The sequence below is a fragment of the Pristiophorus japonicus genome, chromosome 14 (genome assembly GCF_044704955.1).
Source record: "Pristiophorus japonicus isolate sPriJap1 chromosome 14, sPriJap1.hap1, whole genome shotgun sequence".
Lineage (NCBI taxonomy): Eukaryota > Metazoa > Chordata > Chondrichthyes > Pristiophoridae > Pristiophorus > Pristiophorus japonicus.
In genome coordinates this window covers 166944932-166969738 of record NC_091990.1, presented here as the reverse complement: position 1 = coordinate 166969738, position 24807 = coordinate 166944932, and the positions used below count along the sequence as shown (strand labels likewise).

Here is a 24807-nt window from a genome sequence, read left to right as displayed (position 1 = left end):
TCTATACGATCACCCCTCATCCTTCTGAACTCCAACGAGTAAAGACCCAGTCTACTCAATCTATCATCATAAGGTAACCCCCTCATCTCCGGAATCAGCCTAGTGAATCGTCTCTGAACCCCCTCCAAAGCCAGTATATCCTTCCTTAAGTAAGGTGACCAAAACTGCACGCAGTACTCCAGGTGCAGCCTTACCAATACCCTATACAGTTGCAGAAGGACCTTCCTGCTTTTGTACTCCATCCCTCTCGCAATGAAGGCCAACATTCCATTCGCCTTCCTGATTACCTGCTGCACCTGCAAACTAACTTTTTGGGATAAGGACCCCCAGGTCCCTCTGCATCTCAGCATGTTGTAATTTCTCCCCATTCAAATAATATTCCCTTTTACTGTTTTTTTTTCCAAGGTGGATGACCTCACTTTCCGACATTGTATTCCATCTGCCAAACCTTCGCCCATTCGCTTAAACTATCTAAATCTCTTTGCAGCCTCTCTGTGTCCTCGACACAACCCGCTTTCCCACTAATCTTTGTGTCATCTGCAAATGTTATTACACTACACTCTGTCCCCTGTTCCAGGTCATCTATGTATATTGTAAACAGTTGTGGTCCCAGCACTGATCCCTGTGGCACACCACTAACCACCGATTTCCAACCCGAAAAGGACCCATTTATCCCAACTCTCTGCTTTCTGTTCACCAGCCAATTCTCTATCCATGCTAATACATTTCCTCTGACTCCGCGTACCCTTATCTTCTGCAGTAACCATTTGTGTGGCACCTTATCGAATGCCTTTTGGAAATCTAAATACACCACATTCGTCGGTACACCTCTATCCACCATGCTCGTTATATCCTCGAATAATTCCAGTAAATTAGTTAAACATGATTTCCCCTTCATGAATCCATGTTGCGTCTGCTTGATTGCACTATTCCTATCTAGATGTCCCACTATTTCTTCCTTAATGATAGCTTCAAGCATTTTCCCCACTACAGATGTTAAACTAACCAGCCTATAGTTACCTGCCTTTTGTCTGCCCCCTTTTTTTAAACAGAGGCATTACATTAGCTGCTTTCCAATCCACTGGTACCTCCCCAGAGTCCAGAGAATTTTGGTAGATTATAACGAATGCATCTGCTATAACTTCTGCCATCTCTTTTAATACCCTGGCATGCATTTCATCAGGACCAGGGGACTTGTCCCATTAGCCTGTCCAGCACTACCCACCTAGTGATTGTCTCAAGGTCCTCCCTTCCCACATTCCCATGACCAGCAATTTTTGGCCTGGTTTTTGTGTCTTCCACTGTGAAGACGGAAGCAAAATAATTGTTTAAGGTCTCAGCCATTTTCACATTTCCCATTATTAAATCCCCCTTCTCATCTTCTAAGGGACCAACATTTACTTTAATCACTCTTTTCCGTTTTATATATCTGTAAAAGCTTTTACTATCTGTTTTTATGTTTTGCGCAAGTTTACCTTCGTAATCTATCTTTCCTTTCTTTATTGCTTTTTTAGTCATTCTTTACTGTTGTTTAAAATTTTCCCAATCCTCTAGTTCCCCACTAACCTTGGCCACCTTATACGCAAAACTCATGAGCACTGCCAATATTGACTGCAGCACAAATGGCTTAATTTCTGTAACCCCAATATGTATTATCTTCATGCAGCTCCAATTAAACAGTTTACAGTTTCTGTAGGGAGGATATACACCATATTCAACCTCACTTTCAACAGTGGCAACCACCCTGAACCTAAAGCCGGCCGAGCCGGGGAGAGGGGGGCCCCCCCGGACACCGCCTGACCATGGAGAGGGGTCCCCGGACACCGCCTGACCATGGAGAGGGGTCCCCGGACACCGCCTGACCATGGAGAGGGGTCCCCGGACACCGCCTGACCATGGAGAGGGGTCCCCGGACACCGCCTGACCATGGAGAGGGGTCCCCGGACACCGCCTGACTGGGAATCGGATTATGACTGTCCAAACCAATTTCAGTATTGGCGGTGTAGTTGGCAGTACCTCAAAGAGACTGGCCGTCAACTCCTCCAGCTCCTGCTCCAATTGCTCCCGCACCTTCGATAGTTTCTCGCATTCTTCGTCCTTCAGCTTCAGTTCCTGAGCAGGGAACAAAAGAGAACAGGTCACCCAGTCACATCCATTACCTCCATCATTGGAAGGCATTGCTCAGCGGGTAATTGCACTGTTTAGTCTCTCTCGAGTCATACAGACCGGGAATGACCCCAGGCTCCAAGGAACTCTGTGCTGAGTTAGCTCATCACACCCAGGGTGTGAGTAAACTGGAGCACAAAAATCTAGGCTGACACTCCAGTGCAGTGCTGAGGGAGCGCTGCACTGTCGGAGGTTCCGTCTTTCAGATGAGACGTTAAACCAAGGCCCTGTCTGCCCTCAGGTGGACGTAAAAGATCCCAGGGCACTATTTCGAAGACGAGCAGGGGAGTTATCCCTGGTGTCCTGGACAATATTTATTCCTCAATCAACACAACAAAAACAGATCATCTGATCATTATCACATGACTGTTAGTCGGAGCTTGCTGTGCACAAATTGGCTGTCGCGTTTCCTACATTACAACAGTGACTACACTCCAAAAGTACTTCATTGGCTGTAAAGTTCTTTGAGACAGCCACTGGTCGTATATAAATCCAAGCCTTACTTTTAGATAATCTACAATTGTTTTCTGCACCACTGGCCTAGTTTGGGGAGGGGGGGGTGCAGGGGGGCGGGTGAGGAAATCAGCCATGGTCCATGCTCCAAATCACTACTCAGACACTTGCTGGCAAGTATCGGTGCCTGTGGCTATCAGGGGAGGCCAGGAGCAGGGTCAGCTGTGATGTCAAAACGCCTGGCAGCAATCAGTGTATAGACTCACTCGGAAGAATGGGCAGTGTCCGTGAACTGTGCCCTAGCGTGACTTGACACCTGCAGGGGGAAGGAGACAACTGAAGTGAAGAAAATAAAAAAATGACATAAAAAAAGGACCAATGAAGGCATTCTTGTATTACAACAGGAGGATCACGGTGTTGATGCTTATGTTAATTTAGATGATACACTGTTTTATAAGGCCAGGAATGTTGGACCGTGTAACACACGCCATATTATTCTGCTGTTAAGGTGGAGCTGCACTTAAACTGGGCTTTCATATTACAGCCAAAGTCGAATTCCTGTAAATGGCCATTTTCTGAGCTCAATTAAAGGCTAATTGCTGTTGCTAAGTAACATTTGTCCATAGACTGTCAATTGCTTATAAACTCTGGGTTCTTACCCTCGAGGGGATCAATGCTGGTTTTATTTCTTGTTTTTGCCCTTTTTAAAGATGATCACTGATAGATTCCCTGGTAGTGATCTGTTGCTGTGTTAGAAATGTGTTATTTGTGTGACACTTTCAAATCAAACTTTTAGATACGTGGCTACAAGAACATAAGAAATAGGAGCAGGAGTAGGCCATACGGCCCCTCAAGCCTGTTCCGCCATTTAATACGATCATGGCTGATCCGATCATGGACTCAGCTCCACTTCCCTGCCCACTCCCTCCTTATTCCGTTATCGGTTAAGAAACTGTCTATCTCGGTCTTAAATGTATTCAATGTTGCTATGAAGACATAAAGTACAGGATTTCTCCACTGCTTTCAGTTATATAAACATTATATGCCCTCAGGACTGGTGTGATAACATTTTCTTCCTCATAATCAATAACTGTAATGGACGTTAAACCCCGATGCCATTGCTCCTGCGTTATCCAGTACACCAAACGGTTGAACTTGTGCCTTCACCACACTCAGGCTATGCCCACTTACCCTCTGTGCCTTCTCCAGCTCCTCCTTTAGCCTCTCTGACCCTTTCTCCCGTATTTCTACGGAAGAACTCCGTAGCCGGGACAGGTGGTAGGCATTGCGAAGCATCTCCTCCGTCATGGGCTCAGAGTCTTCCTGTTGAGCGTTTGCTGGGCGCTGCTCAGACCCAATTTCATCATCCCCAGGCATAGCTTCCTTCCAGCTGTTGAGTGATCTTTTACTGGCGAAACACTGGCCCCCAGCTGCCTGCTTCTGCTCCCTGATAGAAAGACAGAGATAAATTTAGGTGATGTACCCAGGCCATTGGAGCAGGTCCACCCCAGTCCAAACAACAGCAGCGGAGACAGAGGGAGACAGTTAGGGCTCAAATTTCCCCAGGAGTTGCCCCGCTTTTTTTGGAGCAAGTAGCTTTTTTTTGGAGTAACTTAAAAATCTCAAAATTTCCCCATTTAACTTGCTCCACTGTAAGTCAGTTAGTTAGGTTTTTTTTCTCCAAAAGGGTGCATGACCAGCCACTTGCGCCTGTTTTGGCCATAGAAGCAAATTTGGCCAGCTAAAAGTTACTCCAAACTAACTTAGGCCAATGCATGTGGCCACTTTTGTAGGTACAGAAAAACCTTACCTACATTTAAGAAATCAGTGCAGGTAGCCAGAGATAGGGGGCGGGGGGGGTGAGGGGGGGGAAAAGAGGTGGTGAGTTAGAGGATTCTAAAGCACTGAACACCTTCACAGCATCAGCACAACATCTTCACGACATCAAAAAGGATAAATCAGCTGCTGAAAATAGCGCGACCAAAGCTCCGCCCCCCCCCCCTGCAGGTTTCACAGCGCCACGCCCCGGGACCACAGAGATCCAGGAGCGGCCAAATTATCCCGCTAAGTTTCCGGTGCGTTTTCTCCACCACAAAGTCGGCGCACCACATCTAACTACGTCGCTCTAAGCGGCTGGGGAAATTTGGGCCACGAGACAGAGAGACAGAGAAATAAAGATCTATAGCGAAAGGGAACAAGGAAAAAAAGAGAGGAGAGCGATAGAGTAGCAGAGAAAGAAAGATAAAAAGATACTAAGACAAAGAATGAACAAAATATACCTAAGGAGAGAGAAATAGGGAGGGTGTCATGAATTCTCATATCATTTACAAAACACTGCAAACCCAAACAGCGACACATAACTGCAGAACAGTGAAGGTAAAATTTGCTGCAGCCTGTGGTACGTTACTGGAACTCCAAATAAATCCTCCACAACAGGGTCAACACAGTTACAATGGCTGAACACTAGATGGCGAGCACACACCACAGATACAATGGCTACCTGGAAGTTTTATCCCCAGTTTTCTTTCCTCCTCTCCCAAAGACACTGACCCCTGCTTCTGTATCGTTCTCAGGCACCATCACTCATGCAGCCATCTTTCACATATCTGCAGTGAGACTGTGCAAGCTATTCTACCATAGGGACATCACATAAGAACATAGCAATTAGGAGCAGGAGTAGGCCATTCGGCCCATCGAGCCTGCTCCATTCAATATCATGGCTGATCTTCAACCTCAACTCCACTTTCCCACCCAATCTCCATATTCCTAGAGTTCAAAAATCTATCCCAGCCTTGAATGCACTCGGCATCCACAGCCCTTTGGGGTAGAGAATTCCAAAGATTCACAACCCTCCAAAATGAAGACATTCCTCATCTCAGTCTTAAATGGCCGACCCCCTTATCGTGAGACTATGTATGTCCCCTAGTTCTGAACTCTCCAGCATCTACCCGGTCAATCCCCCTCAGAATCTTGTGTTTCAATGAGATCACCTCGCATTCTTCTAAACTTGCGAGAGTATGGGCCCAACTTGCTCAATCTCGCCACATAGGACAACCCCCTCATGCCAGGAATCAATCTAATGAACCTTCGTTGTACCGCCTCCAAGATAAGGAGACCAAGACTGTGCGCAGTACTCTAGGTGTGGTCTCACCAAGGCCCTGTACAATTGTAGCAAGACTTCCTTACTCTTATACTCCAACACCCTTGCAATAAAGGCCAACATACCATTTGCCCTCCTAAGCCTTTAAGGTTCAAGTAATTGTTCCTTCCTCCCACACCGCTCGCTGTCATTCCTTTGACTGTCATACTGTTTATATCACCATGGAGACAGCACTAAAAATATTCCTATTTCAACAGTTCTTACACAATATCCAAAAATAAAAGGGTATCCCCTGAGATTTAGAAGCATGGCGAGAGGGGGAGGGAGAATGACTCACTGCCAGTTTACATGAATGGAGAGATACAAGGCAGCAGATTAAATGTGTTGCTGTCACCCTTTCCCGTTACCTCCTATCTGTGCTGTGTCAAAACCCAGGTTCACTGCACTGTATTCTACTCTCACTCATGCTTCCCCAGGACCTCAAGGCTGCGAATTCCTTACTTCCTTAGGTCTTTGTTATGTATGGAGAGAGAGTCAGACTGAACACTGAGCTCAAAGTAAAGTGTGACCGTAGTCTTTTATTGCAGATTGCCTCTCCAGCCTGTGAGGCCTCCTTAAGTACCTGTGCTCCCAAGGGGATGAGCCCTTAGGTGGCTGTACAAGGTATATACAAGTTTACATATATAACACTTTTTCCATCATTGCACAATTTGCAGGCCTTTTAAAACCAAGCTTGACGTCACCTACCCACTATTTCCTGATTTAATTCATCCAGGAGTTTCATCGCAGGAGTCGGGGATAAATACCGCCTAACCCTAGGGATTTCTTTGTTATAAGCCCTTTTAGCATGTCTAGGACATCAATCTCATTTATACATCTTGCCCGACACAAGAATCCCAAAGCAAGCACTCTACTCAGAACTCCTACATGGCAAGTGAGCCCCAGGTGGGCAGAGGAAACGTTACAAGGACACCCTCAAAGCTTCTTTGATAAAGTGCAACATCCCCACTGACACCTGGGAGTCCCTGGCCAAAGACTGCCCTAAGTGGAGGAAATGCATCCAGGAGGGCGCTGAGCACCTCGAGTCTCATCGCCGAGAGCATGCAGAAATCAAACGCAGGCAGCGGAAAGAGCGTGTGGCAAACCTGTCCCACCCACCCCTTCCCTCAACAACTATCTGTCCCACCTGTGACAGAGACTGTGGTTCTCGTATTGGACTGTTCAGTCACCCAAGAACTCATTTTACAGTGGAAGCAAGTCTTCCTCGATTCCGAGGGACTGCCTATGATGACATTTTGTTTAGGGAAGGCATGCTGTTCGTGTCTTTCCTCTTCTTTCTTTTTTTAATCTACAGATTGTCGGAGGAAGGGAAAAGGTGCAGTGAGCAGCGGACAGTGCTCATTTGTCATGCCCCGACTGTATATTACCGATCGGCCCTCACTGTTCATTGTCGAAACTGATGCATACTCCCTTGGGTAAGGTACAGAAAGCAAACAGCATCCATGGAACTGTACAACGGAGACATGGGCAGAAAGCTGGCCAAATAAAAATCCACACACTACCGTACAGTCTTTTCAGCAACTCCTGGGCTGTGACAGGGAATGTAATGATCGGAGTCACGGTGAAGAACAGCATAGAGATCACTCCATTCCCCAGGCATCGGAGCTGGGAGGGTTGCCAGTCACTATCAATAGCTTCTATTCTACTCAAAATACAGCAGTGCAGGGGGCCTGAAGAGCTGCTCTACACTCAGGCTAATAGTGTCTTATTCAGCTCTGAGTGACTTACTGTTACCCAGGTTGCACAAGAGCATATTACACAGTTAATCTCCCAGATATATATATCTATATATATTATATTCCAGGACTGTCCCAATTTAGTTGATCCCAGTTGGGGAGATATTGCGATGCTACATCCGGGCAGTCATCGGCAATCCCTCGGAATCGAGGAAGACTTGCTTCCACTCTAAAAATGAGTCCTTAGGTGGCTGAACAGTCCAATACAAGAGCCACAGTCCCTGTCACAGGTGGGACAGATAGTCGTTGAGGGAAGGGGTGGGTGGGACTGGTTTGTCGCACGCTCTTTCCGCTCCTGCGCTTGGTTTCTGCACGCTCTCGGCGATGAGACTCGAGGTGCTCAGCGCCCTCCCGGATGCACTTCCTCCACTTAGGGCGGTCTTTGGCCAGGGACTCCCAGGTGTCGATGGGGATGTTGTACTTTATCAGGGAGGCTTTGAGGGTGTCCTTGAAATGTTTCCTCTGCCCACCTTTGGCTCGTTTGCCGTGAAGGGGTTCCGAGTAGAGTCTCGTGTCTGGCATGCGGACAATGTGGCCCCGTCCAGCGGAGCTGATCGAGTGTGGTCAGTGCTTCAATGCTGGGGATGTTGGCCTGGTCGAGGACGCTAACATTGGTGCATCTGTCCTCCCAGGGGATTTGCAGGATCTTGCAGAGACATCGTTGGTGGTATTTCTCCAGCGACTTGAGGTGTCTACTGTACACGGTCCCAGTGCACCCAAGTCAGCCACAATTCCTGCTCCTGCTGACTACGCAGTGATGTCTGTTGCAAAGTGCACATTTCAATGTCAGGTGAGGATGGGATCGGGATCATAATCAGACTCAGCTATGATGCCTTGCGAGGTGGAATATCTTGCTGCCACTCATTTCCCTAGATCATGCATGAATGATGCCCATTTAGGGAAGGCATTGGAAGACTGCTGGTGCCTGGAGAACTACACCCCAAGCAAGAGTCAGGACCTGCTGGGAGGAGGGGAGAAAATTAACAAAAAAAAATGGAACTAAGCCAAATGCTTTCTGCATAATAAGTTACATGGCCGTTTATGTTGGTCACATTTTAAGTGATATAAGCAACTTTTTTTTTTATATAAACACGTGTCTTCCCATTTTAGAAACAGCATGTGACTGTAAGTAGAAGGACCATCAATGCAGTCAGGTACATCCAAACCCTGACCTTGTCCTTTCTGTCTCATGCATCATTTAACCGAAAGACGGGTCAAAAGACGGGGCGCAGTTAACAGCGTGTGACACTGCCATGCAGACCAGCCTGGAGAACAAGCCAAAGCTGACCAGTACTGTTTTTAAAAAAGCTAACATCTCAAAAATAGCCCCATGACTTGTGAAAACAAGTAGTTACGTGGAAAGTACAAGGCAACGGGTATATCCAACAAGCTTCACTGCAGGAAAAAAGTACACAATAGCATGGTTCAGAAATGACTCGAGGAACGGGAGCACTTAATGTGCGAGATTTACACATGGCGTCCTTCCTTCCCCAGGAATCTTTGGCAATTATTTCATGAATTTTCCCGCATTTTGAACCCTGCATGTTGTTCGGTCTTACAGAAAAGAAAATCACTTTTCCTGAAAAAGTTACTGATTCTAAATATGAAAATAAAGTAGGTGTATGGATTTCAAAACAACTTTACAGGATGTGATTCCTTCTGGGGAAGCTAATCCCCAGACAGATCATGTTAATTAATGCGAGCTGAAATCATCCCAGTGGCAGTGTAGTCAGAAAGCAAAGCCACTATCCCATCGGTCGGAGCCATCAGCCACGATCTAACTGAATGGCAGAACAGGCTCGAGAGGCTGAATGGCCAAATCCGGTTCCTAATTTCCAAGACAGACAGAAAGAAAGGCTTGCCTTTATATGGTGCCAAAGCACTTTACAACCAGCCCATAGAAAGCCAGAGGGGCTGATTACTTGGTTCGAGGGTAGGCCAATTTAAAATGTATTTTTATTCTTAAATATCCAGGAGGGATAAGGGCAAGTCAATATCAAAAACTAAATTCTGATAAAGGCTCACGCCAAACATGAACCTATCTTTTTATCTTTTAGATGCTGATCAACCTGTTCGGCACTTCAAATATTTTCTGGTTTTACAACCTTAAAAACACACACTGCTCTTTTCATCGCCTCAAAATATTTAGGGCTGGATCTTTCTTGATCCGCTTCTACAGGGTCAGGGTCCTAAGCCACCATTCAGACCCTGGTCCAGTTTCCGGGGTCAGGAGTCATTATCTAGGCAGGTTGTTGCCAGCAAGTGGCCTCCAGTAATATGCAGTTGTCCCTGTAATGGGGACCGTCACTGCAACAAGAGGGGGCAGGAGGCCAGCTTAAAGGGGCCACATGGCCCCAACAATCGAAGAAAATTATTTACTGAAGGCCTTGGCCTCGGTTGAAAAAATGTGCAATTTTTTCTGATAGATTGTGTGTGTGTGTGTGTGTGTGTGTGTTGCAGGGGCGGGGGCATATTCCAGAACCTAAAGCAATTAATAGGAAAAGTTTTCCTGTTCATTATCCTGGGCATGTTACTAAAAGCTATTCGGGCTAGTGAAAATACTGTCAAGGTCAGAGAGAATTGGGACTTCACTACAAGAGTAATCTAAACTCTTTCATTGCTCATCATGCATGCCCACTCCAGCAGGGAGCACATGCAAGCTGCAACTTGGAACTGATATCTTTGGCAAACTCATATCTTCCAATCTCTGGCTGCCTGCACTGATTTCTTAATTCGCCGCAGGGTTTTTCAGAATATACACCTACGCTGACCTAAGTTAGTTTGGAGTAAGTTTTAGCTGGCTAATCTTGCTTAAATGGCCAAAACAGGCGTAAGTGGCTGGTAACTCCCCCTTTTGAAAAAAAACTAAAAAAAAAACCTAACTCACTTACACTGGCACAACATAAATGGGGAGAATTGCGATTTTTAAGTTACTCCAAAAAAAATATAGTTGCTCCAAAAAAAAATGGAGCAACTCCTGGGGAAACTTGGGCCCGGGAGTGTGGAGCATTGGGTAGCTGTGTCATGTTGCTGTTGTTATTCAGTGAGAAAGAGGATGATAGCGTTGGTCATAATGGCCTGTGCATCAGTCAATTGTTTGATAGACATGTGGACGGTACAACGGCTGATACTGCAGATTACTCCTTTGCTAGTCTGGAAGAGAGAGTCCACAAGTTGAGGGAGGAAGTGACCTTAACTACTACGGGTCATGCTACTCTATGGCGCTGCCGGTTGGCTGCAAATATCCTTGCAGTTGATGGCACCAATCAACTGGCTCCGTGATGACCCAAAAAGGTCTTTTGAAAGAGGGACATCCCAGGGCCTACAGATGTAGCTGGTGGGAAGTCTAGAACCAGGGGTCACAGTCTCAGGATACGGGGTAGGAAATTTAGGACCGAGATGAGGAGAAATTTCTTCACTCAGAGGGTGGTGAACCTGTGGAATTCTCCACCACAGAAAGTTGTTGAGGCCAAGTCACTGAATATATTTAAGAGGGAGATAGATAGATTACTAAAAACAAAAGGCATCAAGGGGCATGGGGGAAAAGCAGAAATATGGTGTTGAGATAGAGGATCAGCCATAATCACATTGAATGGGGGTGCAGACTCGAGGGGCTGAATGGCTGACTACTGCTCCTATTTTCTATGTTTCTGTATTTGCTTACTGGCAGTTTGTCGGCAGTCTGGCTCTGGTGCCTACTGATCACATGGCGTGCCTTCTTTTATCTTGCCGCACATCAACTATTAGATACTGTGTTTGTGACACTTTAGTGTGGTTTGTTTTTTTAACCGACAAATGATTTTCACTTAGCTATCTCGGGGGGGGGGGGGGGGGGTATTTTAAACCCCTCACAATGGGCAGGAGAGGTTTGGGAGAAGACCATTTTTATAGCGGCGGGATGCCCCGCTCTCGAGAGACGAAATACCTCATTATAATATTGAAATCAGGCTCCCAGAGTGTAGTCGGGAGCCGGGTTTAAATTTAATGCTGGCTGGACGGATTTCTAAGGGCTTGGGAAATCCGTCAACGAAATGGAGGTGGGAGCGGGCGGATCCAGTAGGTAACTGTTTTTTCAGAGCTCTGCTTGTGGGCAGGGAGGAGCAAGAATTCTACCCCCCCCCCTCCCCACCGGCCTTTTAAACAAAGCTTCTGCCGCGATCGGCCCCACCTCCCCAACCACTCCCCCCAAAACCCGCGACACCAAACCTATCCCCACATCCCTCCCAATTGCCGATCGAAACCCCCTCCCCCCACCCTCCGCGATCTCAATTGCCATCTCCAACAGCCCACGGCTACAGCCCTCGACCGCTGCCTTTCCTGCTCGGCAGCCAGACAGTCAAACCGGCCGGCTGCTGGGTGGGAACTGGTGTAAGAAAAAAATGATACGGTCCGGCCGTTAAATTTGGCAGCACCTCTGCATTTCCTGCATCTCCAGGCTTCAAACATGCTCCATCCCTGCAAATATCGGGGCCCTTGTCGCTCCAGTGAAACTTTGTCACGCCCCCTTTTTTTTTTATTAAGCTGTCCCGTCCTGATGTCTTATAAACACTTCACCTGCAGTTAGCTTTCCAGTGAATTAGCAGACAACCAGTTATTATCGATAGCATATAAACATTCACGGTCGAATTTTATTATGCATGCACAGTTTCAGCGGGAGCCTTATTTACTGAGAATACAAATGGACAGAAAATCAAGGGGTGTGCACCTGGCAATTGTCCAATATTCAGGTAAATCGCTGACAGAAGTGCATATTTACAAAATTGCCCTATAATGTTAAGAAAGGAAAAAAATTGTCAAAAATAAACAAATTAAAATATTTATAAAAGTCCCGACAAAAATGAGTAACAAAAACCAGTGCCAAAAATGTTCAGGTTCTGTAAAACTGGAATGTTTCAGGCCAGAAAATCTTTGACCCTTTAAGCATCCCACCCATGAAGGTTCCCTCAGGCCCATTCCACATGGCCAAATGCAGCACCCACTACGATCCAATCCTAAATGGATGGAAAATTGTGTTAGACTTCATTTAAATGTACAGTAATACTTAAATTAAGCTCGGCATCATTTTTAGGAGACTACTTTAAAAAGTGTTCAAAAAGTCCTGCCAGCAGATCACCCTCAGCACAGGGGCTATGGGGGGCGGGGGGGGGGGGAGGAACTTAATACAATTACTATCACTAAAATAGTAGTACTTGGTAAAATAATGGGACTAAAGGTGGACAAGTCCCCTGGACCTGTGACTGCATCCTAGGGTCCTAAAAGAAGTGGCTACAGAGATAGTGGATGCATTGGTTGTAATCTTCCAAAATTCCCTGGATTCTGGAGAGGTCCCAGCAGATTGGAAAACTGCGAATGTAACACCCCTATTTAAAAAAGGATGCAGACAGAAAGCAAGAAACTATAGACCAGTTAGCCTAACATCGGTTGTTGGGAAAATGCTGAAGTCCATTATTAAGGAAGCAATAGCAGGACAATAACAGGAATTTGGAAAAGCATGATTCAATCAAGCAGAGTCAGCATGGTTTTACGAAAGGGAAATCGTTTTTAACAAAGTTGCTGGAGTTCTTTTGAGGATGTAACGAGCAGGATGGATAAGAGGGAACCAGTGGATGTGGTGTATTTGGATTTCCAGAAGACATTCAATAAGGTGCCACATAAAAGGTTACTGCACAAGATAAAAGTTCACGGGGTTGAGAATGGATAGAGGATTGGCTAACTAACAGAAAAAAAGAGAGAGAGTCGGGATAAATGAGTCATTTTCCGGTTGGCAAACAGTAACTAGTGGGGTGCCGCAGGGATCAGTGCTGGGGCTTCAAATATTTACAATCTATATTAGTGAGTTGGATGAAGGGACCGAGTGTAATGTAGCCAAGTTTGCTGATGATACAAAAATGGTGGGAAAGCAAATTATGAGGAGGACTCAAGAAATCTACAAAGGGATAGAGACAGGCTAAGTGAGTGGGCAAACATTTGGCAGATGGAGTATAATGTGGGAAAATGTGAGGTTATCCACTTTGGCAGAAAAAAAATAGAAAAGCAAATTATAATTTAAGTGGAGAAAAATTGCAAAGTGCTGCAGTACAGAGGGACCTGGGGTCCTTGTGCATGAAACACAAAAAGTTAGTATGCAGATACAGCAAGTGATCAGGAAGGCAAATGGAATGTTGGCCTTTATTGCAAGGGGGATAGAGTATAAAAGCAGAGAAGTCCTGCTACAACTGTACAGGTTATTGGTGAGGCCACACCTAGAGTACTGCATACAGTTTTGGTCTCCGTATTTAAGGAAGGATATGCTTGCATTGGAGGCTGTTCAGAGAAGGTTCACTGGGTTGATTCCAGAGATGAGGGGGTTGACTTACAAAGATAGGCCCAACCTACACACATTGGAGTTCAGAAGAATGAGGTGATCTTATACAAGATAACGAGGGGTCTCAACAAGGTGGATGCAGAGAGGATAATTCCACTCATAGGGGAAACTAAAACTAGGGGACATAGTCTCAGAATAAGAGGTCATCCATTTAAAATGGTGATAAGGAGGAATTTCTTCTCTCAGAGGGTTGTAAATCTACCACTGCATTTAGAGTTAGAGAGCGGTGGAGGCTGGGTCACTGAATATATTTGAGGCGAAGATAGATTTTTGAGCGAGAAGGGAATAAAGGGTTATGGGGAGCAGGCAGGGAAGTGGAGCGGAGTCCATGATCAGATCAGCCATGATCTTATTAAATTGCGGAGCAAGCTCGAGGGGTCAAATGGCCAACTCCTGCTTCTATTTTTTTTATGTTCTTATATGGTGCGGACCGAGCTATTTGGTGCGGAGCTAGATTTGTGTCCTCCAATGCCTGTTTCACTGCTGCACCATCTTCATCTTCTTAGGCAGTCCATCAAAGTTGAGGATGACTTGCTTCCACACCAAAAATGAGTTCTCAGGTGACGTCCGATGCGGGACCTACAGTCTCTGCTACAGGTGGGGCAGACGGTGGTTGAAGGGGCAGGTGGGCGGGGTGCCTGGATTGTCATGCGTTCCTTCCGTTGTTTGCGCTGGGCCTCCGCTTGCTCCCGAAGAGACTCGAGGAGCTTAGCGCCCTCCCAGATGCTTCTCCTCCACTTAGGGCGGTCTTGGGCCGAGGATTCCCAGGCGTCGATGGGGAGGCTTTGAGGGAGTTTTTGAAGCGTTTCCTTTGCCCACCTGGGGCTCGCTTGCCGTGTCGGAGCTCTGAATAGAGCACTTGTTTTGGGAGACGAGTACCTGCCATGCGGACGATGTGGCCCATCCATCGGAGCTGATCGAGCGTGGTCAATGCTTCGATGTTGGCCTGAGCAGGAACACCGACATTGGTGCGTCTTTCCTGCCAATGGATTGGCAGGATCTTGCGGAGGCAGCGTTGGTGATACTTCTCCAGTGCTTTGAGGTGCCTGCTGTACATAGTCCATGTCTCTGAGCCATATAGGAGGGCGGGTATCACTACTGCTCTGTAGACCATGAGCCTGATGCCGGGTTTGAGGTCCTGGTCTTCAAACACTCTCTTCCTCAGGTGACCAAAGGCTGCATTGGCACATTGGAGGCGGTGTTGGATTTCATCATCGCCCTTGTTGACAATAGGCTCCCGAGGTACGGAAAATGGTCCACGTTGTCCAGGGCCTAGTCGTGGATTTTGATAATCGGGGGGGGGTGGGCAGTACAGGTTGAACCTTCCTTATAAGAACATAAGAATTAGGAACAGGAGTAGGCCATCTAGCCCGTCGAGCCTGCTCCGCCATTCAATAAGATCATGGCTGATCTGGCCGTGGACTCAGCTCCACTTACCCGCCCGCTCCCCGTAACTCTTAATTCCCTTATTGGTTAAAAATCTATCTATCTGTGACTTGAAAACATTCAATGAGCTAGCCTCAACTGCTTCCTTGGGCAGAGAATTCCACAGATTCACAACCCTCTGGGAGAAGAAATTCTTTCTCAACTCGGTTTTAAATTGTCTCCTCCGTATTTTGAGGCTGTGCCCCCTAGTTCTAGTCTCCCCCACCAGTGAAAACAACCTCTCTGCCTCTATCTTGTCTATCCCTTTCATGATTTTAAATGTTTCTATAAGATCACCCCTCATCCTTCTGAACTCCACGAGTAAAGACCCAGTCTACTCAATCTATCATCATAAGGTAACCCCCTCATTTCTCGAATCAGCCTAGTGAATCGTCTCTGTACCCCTTCCAAAGCTAGTATATCCTTCCTTAAGTAAGGTGACCAAAACTGCACGCAGTACTCCAGGTGCGGCCTTACCAATACCTTATACAGTTGCAGCAAGACCTCCCTGCTTTTGTACTCCATCCCTCTCGCAATGAAGGCCAACATTCCATTCGCCTTCCTGATTACCTGCTGCACCTGCAAACTAACTTTTTTGGGATTCATGCACAAGGAACTCAAAAGAGTTTCATGCACAAGGACCCCCAGGTCCCTCTGCACCACAGCATGTTGTAATTTCTCCCCATTCAAATAATATTCCCTTTTACTGTTTTTTTTCCCCCAAGGTGGATGATCTCACACTTTCCGACATTGTATTCCATCTGCCAAACCTTAGCCCATTCGCTTAACCTATCCAAATCTCCTTGCAGCCTCCGAGTCCTCTACACAACCCGCTTTCCCACTAATCTTAGTGTCATCTGCAAATTTTGTTGCACTACACTGTCCCCTCTTCTAGGTCATTTATGTATATTGTAAACAGTTGTGGTCCCAGCACTGATCCCTGTGGCACACCACTAACCACTGATTTCCAACCAGAAAAGGACCCATTTATCCCGACTCTCTGCTTTCTGTTCGCCAGCCAATTCTCTATCCATGCTAATACATTTCCTCTGACTCCGCGTACCTTTATCTTCTGCAGTAACCTTTTGTGTGGCACCTTATCGAATGCCTTTTGGAAATCTAAATATACGACATCCATCTAGAACTCCCTTATCCGACACCATCCCTCATCCAGAACCATTCCTGGCCACCAGGTGGCGCATGCACAGAACTCCATCATGAACAAATTGAAGTCCTTCTTCGATGCAGACTCCTGCAATCGCTGGCCTGACCCCATGATCCACTGCCCCCCCCCCCCCCCACCCACCCCCACGATCTTTCTGACGCACTCCCAGCCCCGATATCCCTTTGCTCAGTACCTGTATCATCCAATTTAACATGACCTCCCCTCGTCCGGAAAAATCCCTTATCCTGCACCCTCGTGACCTGGCCTGTGCCGGATAAGAGAGGTATCAACCTGTACTGTGCAGTGGGGGGGGCAGGTTGGTAGAGGACCTTGGTCCTACGGATGTTTAGTGTGAGGCCTATGCTCTCATACACTTCTGTGAAGGTGTTGACGATGGTTTGGAGTTCAGCCTCAGTGTGCACAGACAAAATACCCTGTGGTAGGACAACTCTTAAACCAACCTATGAATGGGGTCATGTGCTTCTTCCAGTGATCCCTCCATCTACTTACCAAATGCAATTATTGTTATGTATGCAATAATGGTTCAAACTTAGTACTGTTTAACTAAGCAAGGTACAACCTTGGCTCTGCTTTATTTAGGCCCAAAGTGCCTCTCAAAATGGCTGGCCTTTTATACCTGAGCAGCACCATGTGCATGCTTGCTCAGTGGCCTCCAACAATGATGCCATCTGGTGGCTACAAACAGAATGTACAGACATGACAATTATTTTGTTCTTTTGTTGCACCATGCTGAAATAGTGCCTCCATAGTTGGGTTGCCAACACTCCCGGATTGTCCGGGAGTGTCCCTGATTTGCGGGTTGCTCATGCAGGCACTGTTTCTAGTGACTCTTGATACAATTGGAACTTCGCACCTGTGTGCCTCAAGAGCGGAGGAAACCCGGGAAATATCGCCACAAAGACAATAAAATCTAGCCGGCAACCCAAGGGGGCAGGAAATGCCCTGCACAGGCGGGTATGAATTTAAGGATGAAAAATTAACCTTTGGCCTTGTAACATTCCAATTCTCTCGTCAATTTAAATTACCAGTGCAGTGTCTTGAAAAGGAGATAGGGTTGGATGGGGGCAGTTGAATGGCAGGAAGAGAGAGGAGCAGGATATCAGAGAATTGTGAACCTGTGGAATTCTCTATCACAGAAAATTGTTGAGGCCAGTTCGTCAGATATATTCACAAGGGAGTTAGATGTGACCCTTACGGCTAAAGGGATGGAGAGAAAGCAAGAATGGAGTACTGAAGTTGCATGATCAGCCATGATCATATTGAATGGTGGTGCAGGCTCGAAGGGCCGAATGACCTACTCCTGCACCTATTTTCTATGTTTCTATAATGATCAACGACAAAGGTTGGAAGCAGAGAAAAGTGATGGAAAATACAGGAACGGAGGGGGGAAAATCAGGGAAAGAGAGAAACACAGGGAATGAGAGTGATAAAGGATTTGGAACGCTGAAAGGTTCTCCCTTGGTAGAGCAAAAAAGTTCAGCAGTAACCTAAAAACTGCTCCGGAAATGGGTTACCCAGACTGCCTTAAGTAATAAATTCTGGTGCAATTCATCTCAATGAACCCTCTGTATTCTACAAAACAAACAGACCAAAATAATTTCAAAGGCACTTAAGACACCCAATTGAGCAAAATGTAATAATATTTGCAGTGATCAAATGTCACATGACAGAATGTCACATGATCAAACTTCTAGCAATATGTTCGACCAGAGTTGCCAACTCTAACCCATGACCCGGGCTTGCAGCGACAAAGACTGGATTGATGATGCAACCCGGAATGTGTTTACTTCATGTACTCGATCACACAACAGTTTTAACGGAGTGAGTGCTGTAACTTTATAAACATTTGGAAGGGAGAAATTACAAGGCGGTGAGGAAGAAAGCCAGAGAGTGGGACTAATCGAGTAGCTCTACCAAAGAGCTGGCACACGCACAATGGAACAAATGGCCTCCTCCTGTCCTGTATCATTCTATGTTACTTTCCAACACTTGTCCTGGAGGAGTTTAGGATTAATTTGTAATAAAAAATGGCTACTGAATTATATTCTGCTCACAAGAGATTAAATTCACAACACACACTGTCTAGGAATGTAAAATCTTTGTTCCTACATACCTTAATGAATTCCATTGTCTTGACTTTATAAAAGACAATCCAGTGACATTCAGACCTAATATTCTTTTGAATCCAGTGGGAGACATCTGTCGAGGAAGCCCACATGTAGGCCGCGATTTCTCACCCGGGTGCGGTATCGAACCATTCTGCCAGTGACAGCCTGCTCTGTTGGTGATTTTACCTCGATTGGGCTTGTTAAGCCAGCCCTGCGAGGTTCCCAGCCAATTAAAAGGAAGTGGGTCTGATGACGTCATGTGCTTATGGAGGGAGTCACAGCACGCGCAGGGAGGTTCTCGTCCCTTGCAATGGGCAGAAGAGACCTCCCCAGGACACCAACTGTTATGTATGCAATAAAGGTTCAAACTGAGTACTGTTTAACTAAGCAAGGTACAACCTTGCTTCTACTTTATTTAGGCCCAAAGTGTCTGACTCACAAAATGGCTGGCCTTTTATACCAGAGCAGCACCATGTGCGTGCTGCTCAGTGGCCTCCAACAATAACACTATCTGGTGGCTACAAACAGCATGTACATACATGACACCAAAGCAGCCTGGTTGCACATTGCACAGGAGGGCACAAGCAGGGATGTGGTCAGGAGGACCTGCCTGCAGTGACACAAATCTTTCAATGATCTCAGAAGGTCACGAAACATTACTGCATAGCCACACTCAACCTCACCCTGCTGTGCCAGGACAACTGAAGGACATAGCCGCCAGACTGGGCACGAGGGGAAAAAACCTATTGACCTCTTCCTCACTAATCCACCTGTCGCAGATACATCTATAATGCCAGGGGAGCAACCCTAGTTCAATCAGGAGTGTAGAAGAGCATGCGAGGAGCAGCACCAAGCATACCTGAAAATGAGGTGCCAACCTGGGGAAGCGGCAATACAGGACTACATGCGTGCTAAACAGTGGAAGCAGAAATAGTGGAAACTAAGCAATCTCACACCCAATGGATCAGATCAAAGCTCTGCAGTCCTGCTACTTCTAGTCGTGAATGATGGTGGACAATTAAACAACTAACGGGAGGAGGAGGCGCCATGAATATCCCCATCCTCAATGATGGCGGAGCCCAGCATGCGAGTGCAAAAGCCAAGGCTGAAGCATTCACAACCATCTTCAGCCAGAAGTGCCGAGTGAAAGATCCATCTCGGCCTCCTCCTGAGGATCCCACCATAACAGATGCTAGTCTTCAGCCAATTCGATACATTCCATGTGATATCAAGAAACGGCTGAGCGCGCTGGATATGGAAAAGGCTATGTTAACCGAAAAAATCCCGGCTGTAGTGCTGAAGACTTGTGCTCCAGAACTAGCCGTCCCTCTAGCCAAGCTGTTCCAGTGCAGCTACAATACTGGCACCTAACCAACAAAGTGGAAAATTGCCCAGGTATGTCCTGTCCACAAACGGCAGGATACATCCAATCCAGCCAATAAGAGCAGATTCAGAGGCTGGGTATTCTGTGGCGAGTGACTCACCTCCTGACGCCCCAAAGCCTTTCCACAAGCTACAAGGCACAAGTCAGGAATGTGATGGAATACTCTCCACTTGCCTGGATGAGTGCAGCTCGACACCATCCAGCACACCCATTTGATGGGTACCCCATCCACCACCTTAAATATTCACTCCCTGCCAACAAACAGTCGGTGCGAACAGTGGAGGCCAGTGAAGTCGCATTGAGAGCAGGTGAGAGTTGCCAGGAGCTGGGAAACAGACAGCAGTGGGGAGAGCACTGCAGCAACTCGCCAAGGCTTCTTCGGCAGCACCTCCCAAATCCATGACCTCTACCACCTAGAAGGACAAGGGCAGCAGGCGCATGGGAACACCATCACCTCCACGTTCCCCTCCAGTTCCCATCTGGACTTGGAAATATAATCGGCTGTTCCTTCATTATCGCTGGGTCAAAATCTTGGATCTCCCTCCCTAACAGCGCTGTGGGAGCACCTTCACCACACGGACTGCAGCGGTTCAAGGCGATGGCTCACCACCACCTTCTCAAGGGCAATTAGGGATGGGCAATAAGTTATCCACTTTGGTAGGAAAAACATAAGGACAAAGTATTATTTAAATGGTGATAGCTTGGGAAGTGTCGATGTACAGAGGATCCTGGGTGTCCTTGTACACCAGTCATTGAAAGCAAACATGCAGGTGCAGCAAGCAGTTAGGAAGGCAAATGGTATGTTGGCCTTCATTGCAAGAGGATTTGAGTACAGGAACAAGGATGTCTTACTACAGTTATACAGGGCCTTGGTGAGACCGCACCTGGAGTATTGTGTGTGGTTTTGGTCTCCTTACCGAAGAAAGGATATACTTGCCATAGAGGGAGTGCAGCGAAGGTTCACCAGACTGATTCCTGGGATGGCAGGACTGTCGTATGAGGAGAGATTGGGTCGACTAGACCTGTATTCACTAGAGTTTAGAAGAATGAGAGGCGATCTAATTGAACCGTATAAAATTCTGACTGGGTTGGACAGACTGGATGCGGGGAGGATGTTTCCCCTGGCTGGGAAGTCTAAAACAAGGGGTCACAGTCTCAGGATACGGGGTAGGAAATTTAGGACCGAGATGAGGAGAAATGTTTTCACTCAGAGGGTGGTGAACCTGTGGAATTCTCTACCACAGAAGGCTGTGGAGGCCAAACCACTGAATATATTTAAGAGGGAGATAAATAGATTTCTAGACACAAAAGACATCTAGGAGTTTGGGGAAAAAACGGGAATGTGGTGTTGAGATAGAGGATCAGCCATGATCATATTGAATGGCGGTGCAGACTCGAGAGGCCAAATGGCCTACTACTGCTCCTATTTTCTATGTTTCTATGTTTTTAAATGTTGGCCTTGCCAGTGACACCCACATCTCGTGAATGAATTAAAAAAATGATTTCCAACGTCCCTACCGATATCCCAGATGAGCCCAGAGCACAATCCTTTTAGAATGTCAATGCAGAAGATACTGAAGCAGCAAACTCTCCCCACCGCTGTGTTTCCCAGCTCCTGGCAGCTCTCTCCTGCTCTCAATGCGTCTTCACTGGTCTCCACTGTTCACACCGAAGGTTTGTTGGCAAGTAGCCAGTGTGCATCAAGTTCCCTCTTTGCTGTCCTCCCACTCAATCCGGTTCTGTGTCTCTCTCCAGGGTCCTACTGCTTGCTGATTTCACAGCTGACCATTCTTCTCTATAAAAAGGTGAGCAACTGACCAGGAGACGAGCCGAGTGTTAGTCATCTCTAACTGAGGGCGCATTTCAAATGATTTACAAAGAGCTGCAAAGGTTTTGGTGCCGAAATTCAGGGTCTGTATAAGGCCCGTTACCGGCACTTTGCGGTGGAACCGATAGGCCGTGGGCCGCCACGACCCAAATTCACCGCGGGGATTTTGTGGGCAGTGCCCACTTCCGCCAGCGCATCATCAAAGCACGCACTACCGCTCTCCCTCATCTCCATCCCACTCCGTGCCAAATGTACCTAAAGAAATCCACGAGCCACCGCGCGGTGCCCCCGACAGCTTTTTCTGTCGGTACACCTTGCTGTGTGAGCCACGGCAGCGCTTCAAGGGGAGGCGCACTGCCGCTGCCGCCATCTTTTCTTTTGCTGGCCAACTTCCCGATCAGCCGGACAGTTATGGCCCCGGGTTTGGCCGGGCCGCCAGCCTGACACCCCTTCTTGGGCCGCTGGCCCGGCCGAAAGCCTCCCTCCCTGGTGGTCGGGTGGCCGAACCTGGAAATTCGCTGCTTCTCTCCCCTTTAAATGAGGGGAGAGACGTGGTGACACACACCGGCGGCAGCAAGACTCCGTCGCTGAGTGACCGCGGCTGAAACTCCATCCTGCTCCCACTTCCACCCCTCACCACCACATTTCCACCCCCATTGTGACCGACTTCTGGTTCGCTCCAAAACAATTGCCAAAGAGGTGAAAATGAATCAAGAGTCCACCTCATCGAATCAGACGGTTAAAAACCTCCAGAAAAAGGTTGGTGCGCCAGCTTTCTGGCGGGCCTGAATTTCGGCCCCCTTGTGTTGAAGTACAGCCCGACATGGATTGCCAACTACTTCAAGCAGAAAGAGTTAGTATTTCTACTCACAAGCAGAGACCTTTGAAAAAGATTTATCATGGAATCGCATGGAAAGCCATTGCGACTGCATAAATTGAAGTCCTTATTATATGTGATTCCAGGATTTTTATTGGTGTTTTGGAAATTACGTTTCACCAATGCACTTCTGCACACTACGTGCCTGGAGAATTACAGTGCTCGTCTGCTTTTTTTGATTTTCCATGTCTCACTCTCTCCAGGACTTCTCTCAAGTCAACATTCTTCATGTACAAAACTAGACAGTAAAAGGAGTTATGGGGTCAGAGCAAGTGAGCACCCACAAGTAAGCATGGTCCCATCTTAATCCCACATCACATACATGCACTTTCCAGCTATCGAACCAAAGTGGCAAATTGGCTGATTTGACTAGACCAGGTTTTACGAGGCCAGGTTAGGCACTCCTATTGCTGCTCCAGATGAGACTCCCAATCTGTGCTAGGTTAGCTGATGTCAGCTGGGACAGTGGTAGGGTCACTACAATTGGCTTTTTGTACCTCTTGGCTAGGTTGGGTGGAATCAACTAGTCATCGAGTTAGATGCTGAATAAAGCTCCCTCTGCACTGTTCCACCAAGTACTCGTAGGTCAGGTGCATCAAGGGCTAGAGCGTCAGCTTGGCAACACACTAGTCTCAGAGTAAAATGGCCGTGGGTTCAAGTCCCACTGCAGGACTCAAGCATATCATTCAGAACTAAGGAGCTGTTTCAGTTTGGAAAAGGTTGTCCTTTGGATGTTAAAATAAATCCTTGCCTGGATGATGATCCTATGTCACTATGTGAAGAAGAGCAGGGAGTTCTCCTGTATCCTGGCCAACAATTCTCTCCCTCAACCACCACCTCTCAAAATAGATTAATTGGTCGGTGCTATTTGCATCTTGCAGTGTATAAGCTACTCAACTTAATGGAAGGGAAATCGGGTGGATTCCTTTACAGGTGCACATTCCAACCGCCCTTTTCCAATATTTCCTGCACCCAGACAATCCAGGAACACAGCGAGTACATCTCACTGGAGAAATACCACCAACGATATCTCCGCAAGATCCTGCAAATCCCCTGGGAGGAGAGATACACCAACATTAGCGTCCTCGACCAGGCCAACCTCCCCAGCATTGAAGCACTGACCACACTTGATCAGCTCCGCTGGGCAGGCCACATTGTCCGCATGTCAGACACAAGACTCCCAAAGCAAGCGCTCTACTCGGAACTCCTTCACGGCAAATGAGCCAAAGGTGGGCAGAGAAAACGTTTCAAGGACACCCTCAAAGCCTCCCTGATAAAGTGCAACATCCCCACCGACACCTGGGAGTCCCTGGCCAAAGACCGCCCTAAGTGTAGGAAGTGCATCCGGGAGGGCGCTGAGCACCTCGAGTCTAGTCGCCGAGAGCATGCAGGAATCAAGCGCAGGCAGCGGAAAGAGTGTGCGGCAAACCAGTCCCACCCACCCTTTCCCTCTGACCCACCTGTGACAGGGACTGTGGTTCTTGTATTGGACCGTTCAGTCACCTAAAGACTCATGGTAAGAGTGGAAGCAAGTCTTGCTCGGTTCAGAGGGACTGCCTATGATGGTGATGGTGGAAGCAGATTCAATAGTGAACTTTCAAAAAGGAAAATGTTGCAGGGCTGTGGGAAGAGAGCGCAGGGGAGAGGGACTAATTGGATAGCCAATAGGAAATGGCCTCCTTCTTTGCTGTAAGATTCTATGAAGTATGAGAGTTTTCTTTAAATCTTGCAGTGACATGTAAACTATTGTATATGTAGGCAGCTTTTAATGACTCCACGAGGCAGGGTATGGTACTTAAACTGAAGACTGTAGTCCTTTATTGCAGCTCCTCGAGTGAAGACACCAAGGTGAGCTCCCTTTTATACTGGGTTACCCGCAGTGTGCAGGTAACCCTTAGGTCTCCAGCAGCAGCACCCTCTGGTGTACAGGTAAGGTGTGTGCAGGGTGAAGGTACATTCAATGTTACAGTACTGAACACCGTGCCCTGGGCTCCTGGGGTTCAAAGACGACACACGAAGAGCATGTAGTTCGGGATCCGGAATATTAGGTCCTTCATTGAAACACCTGTGAACTTTTTGACGTGGAAGCAAGTCATCCTCGACTCGAGGGACTGCCTATG

At 47.2% G+C, this 24807-nt stretch overlaps 1 protein-coding gene across 8 annotated transcripts in view; it reads right to left on the bottom strand.

The window, feature by feature from the left end:
- rab3il1 (RAB3A interacting protein (rabin3)-like 1) overlaps positions 1-24807 on the bottom strand; it is a 234037-nt gene that overhangs the window by 46524 nt on the left and 162706 nt on the right. For 6 of the 8 annotated variants that reach the window (XM_070899826.1, XM_070899830.1, XM_070899829.1 and 3 more), the window contains exons 2-3: positions 3811-4066; positions 2017-2112 (exon numbers count right to left, since the gene is read on the bottom strand). In XM_070899826.1, coding sequence (XP_070755927.1) covers positions 2017-2112; positions 3811-4066 — 352 coding nt within the window. The remainder of the gene's footprint in view (positions 1-2016; positions 2113-3810; positions 4067-24807) is intronic. The other 2 variants (XM_070899833.1, XM_070899832.1) reach the window with 1 other exon arrangement.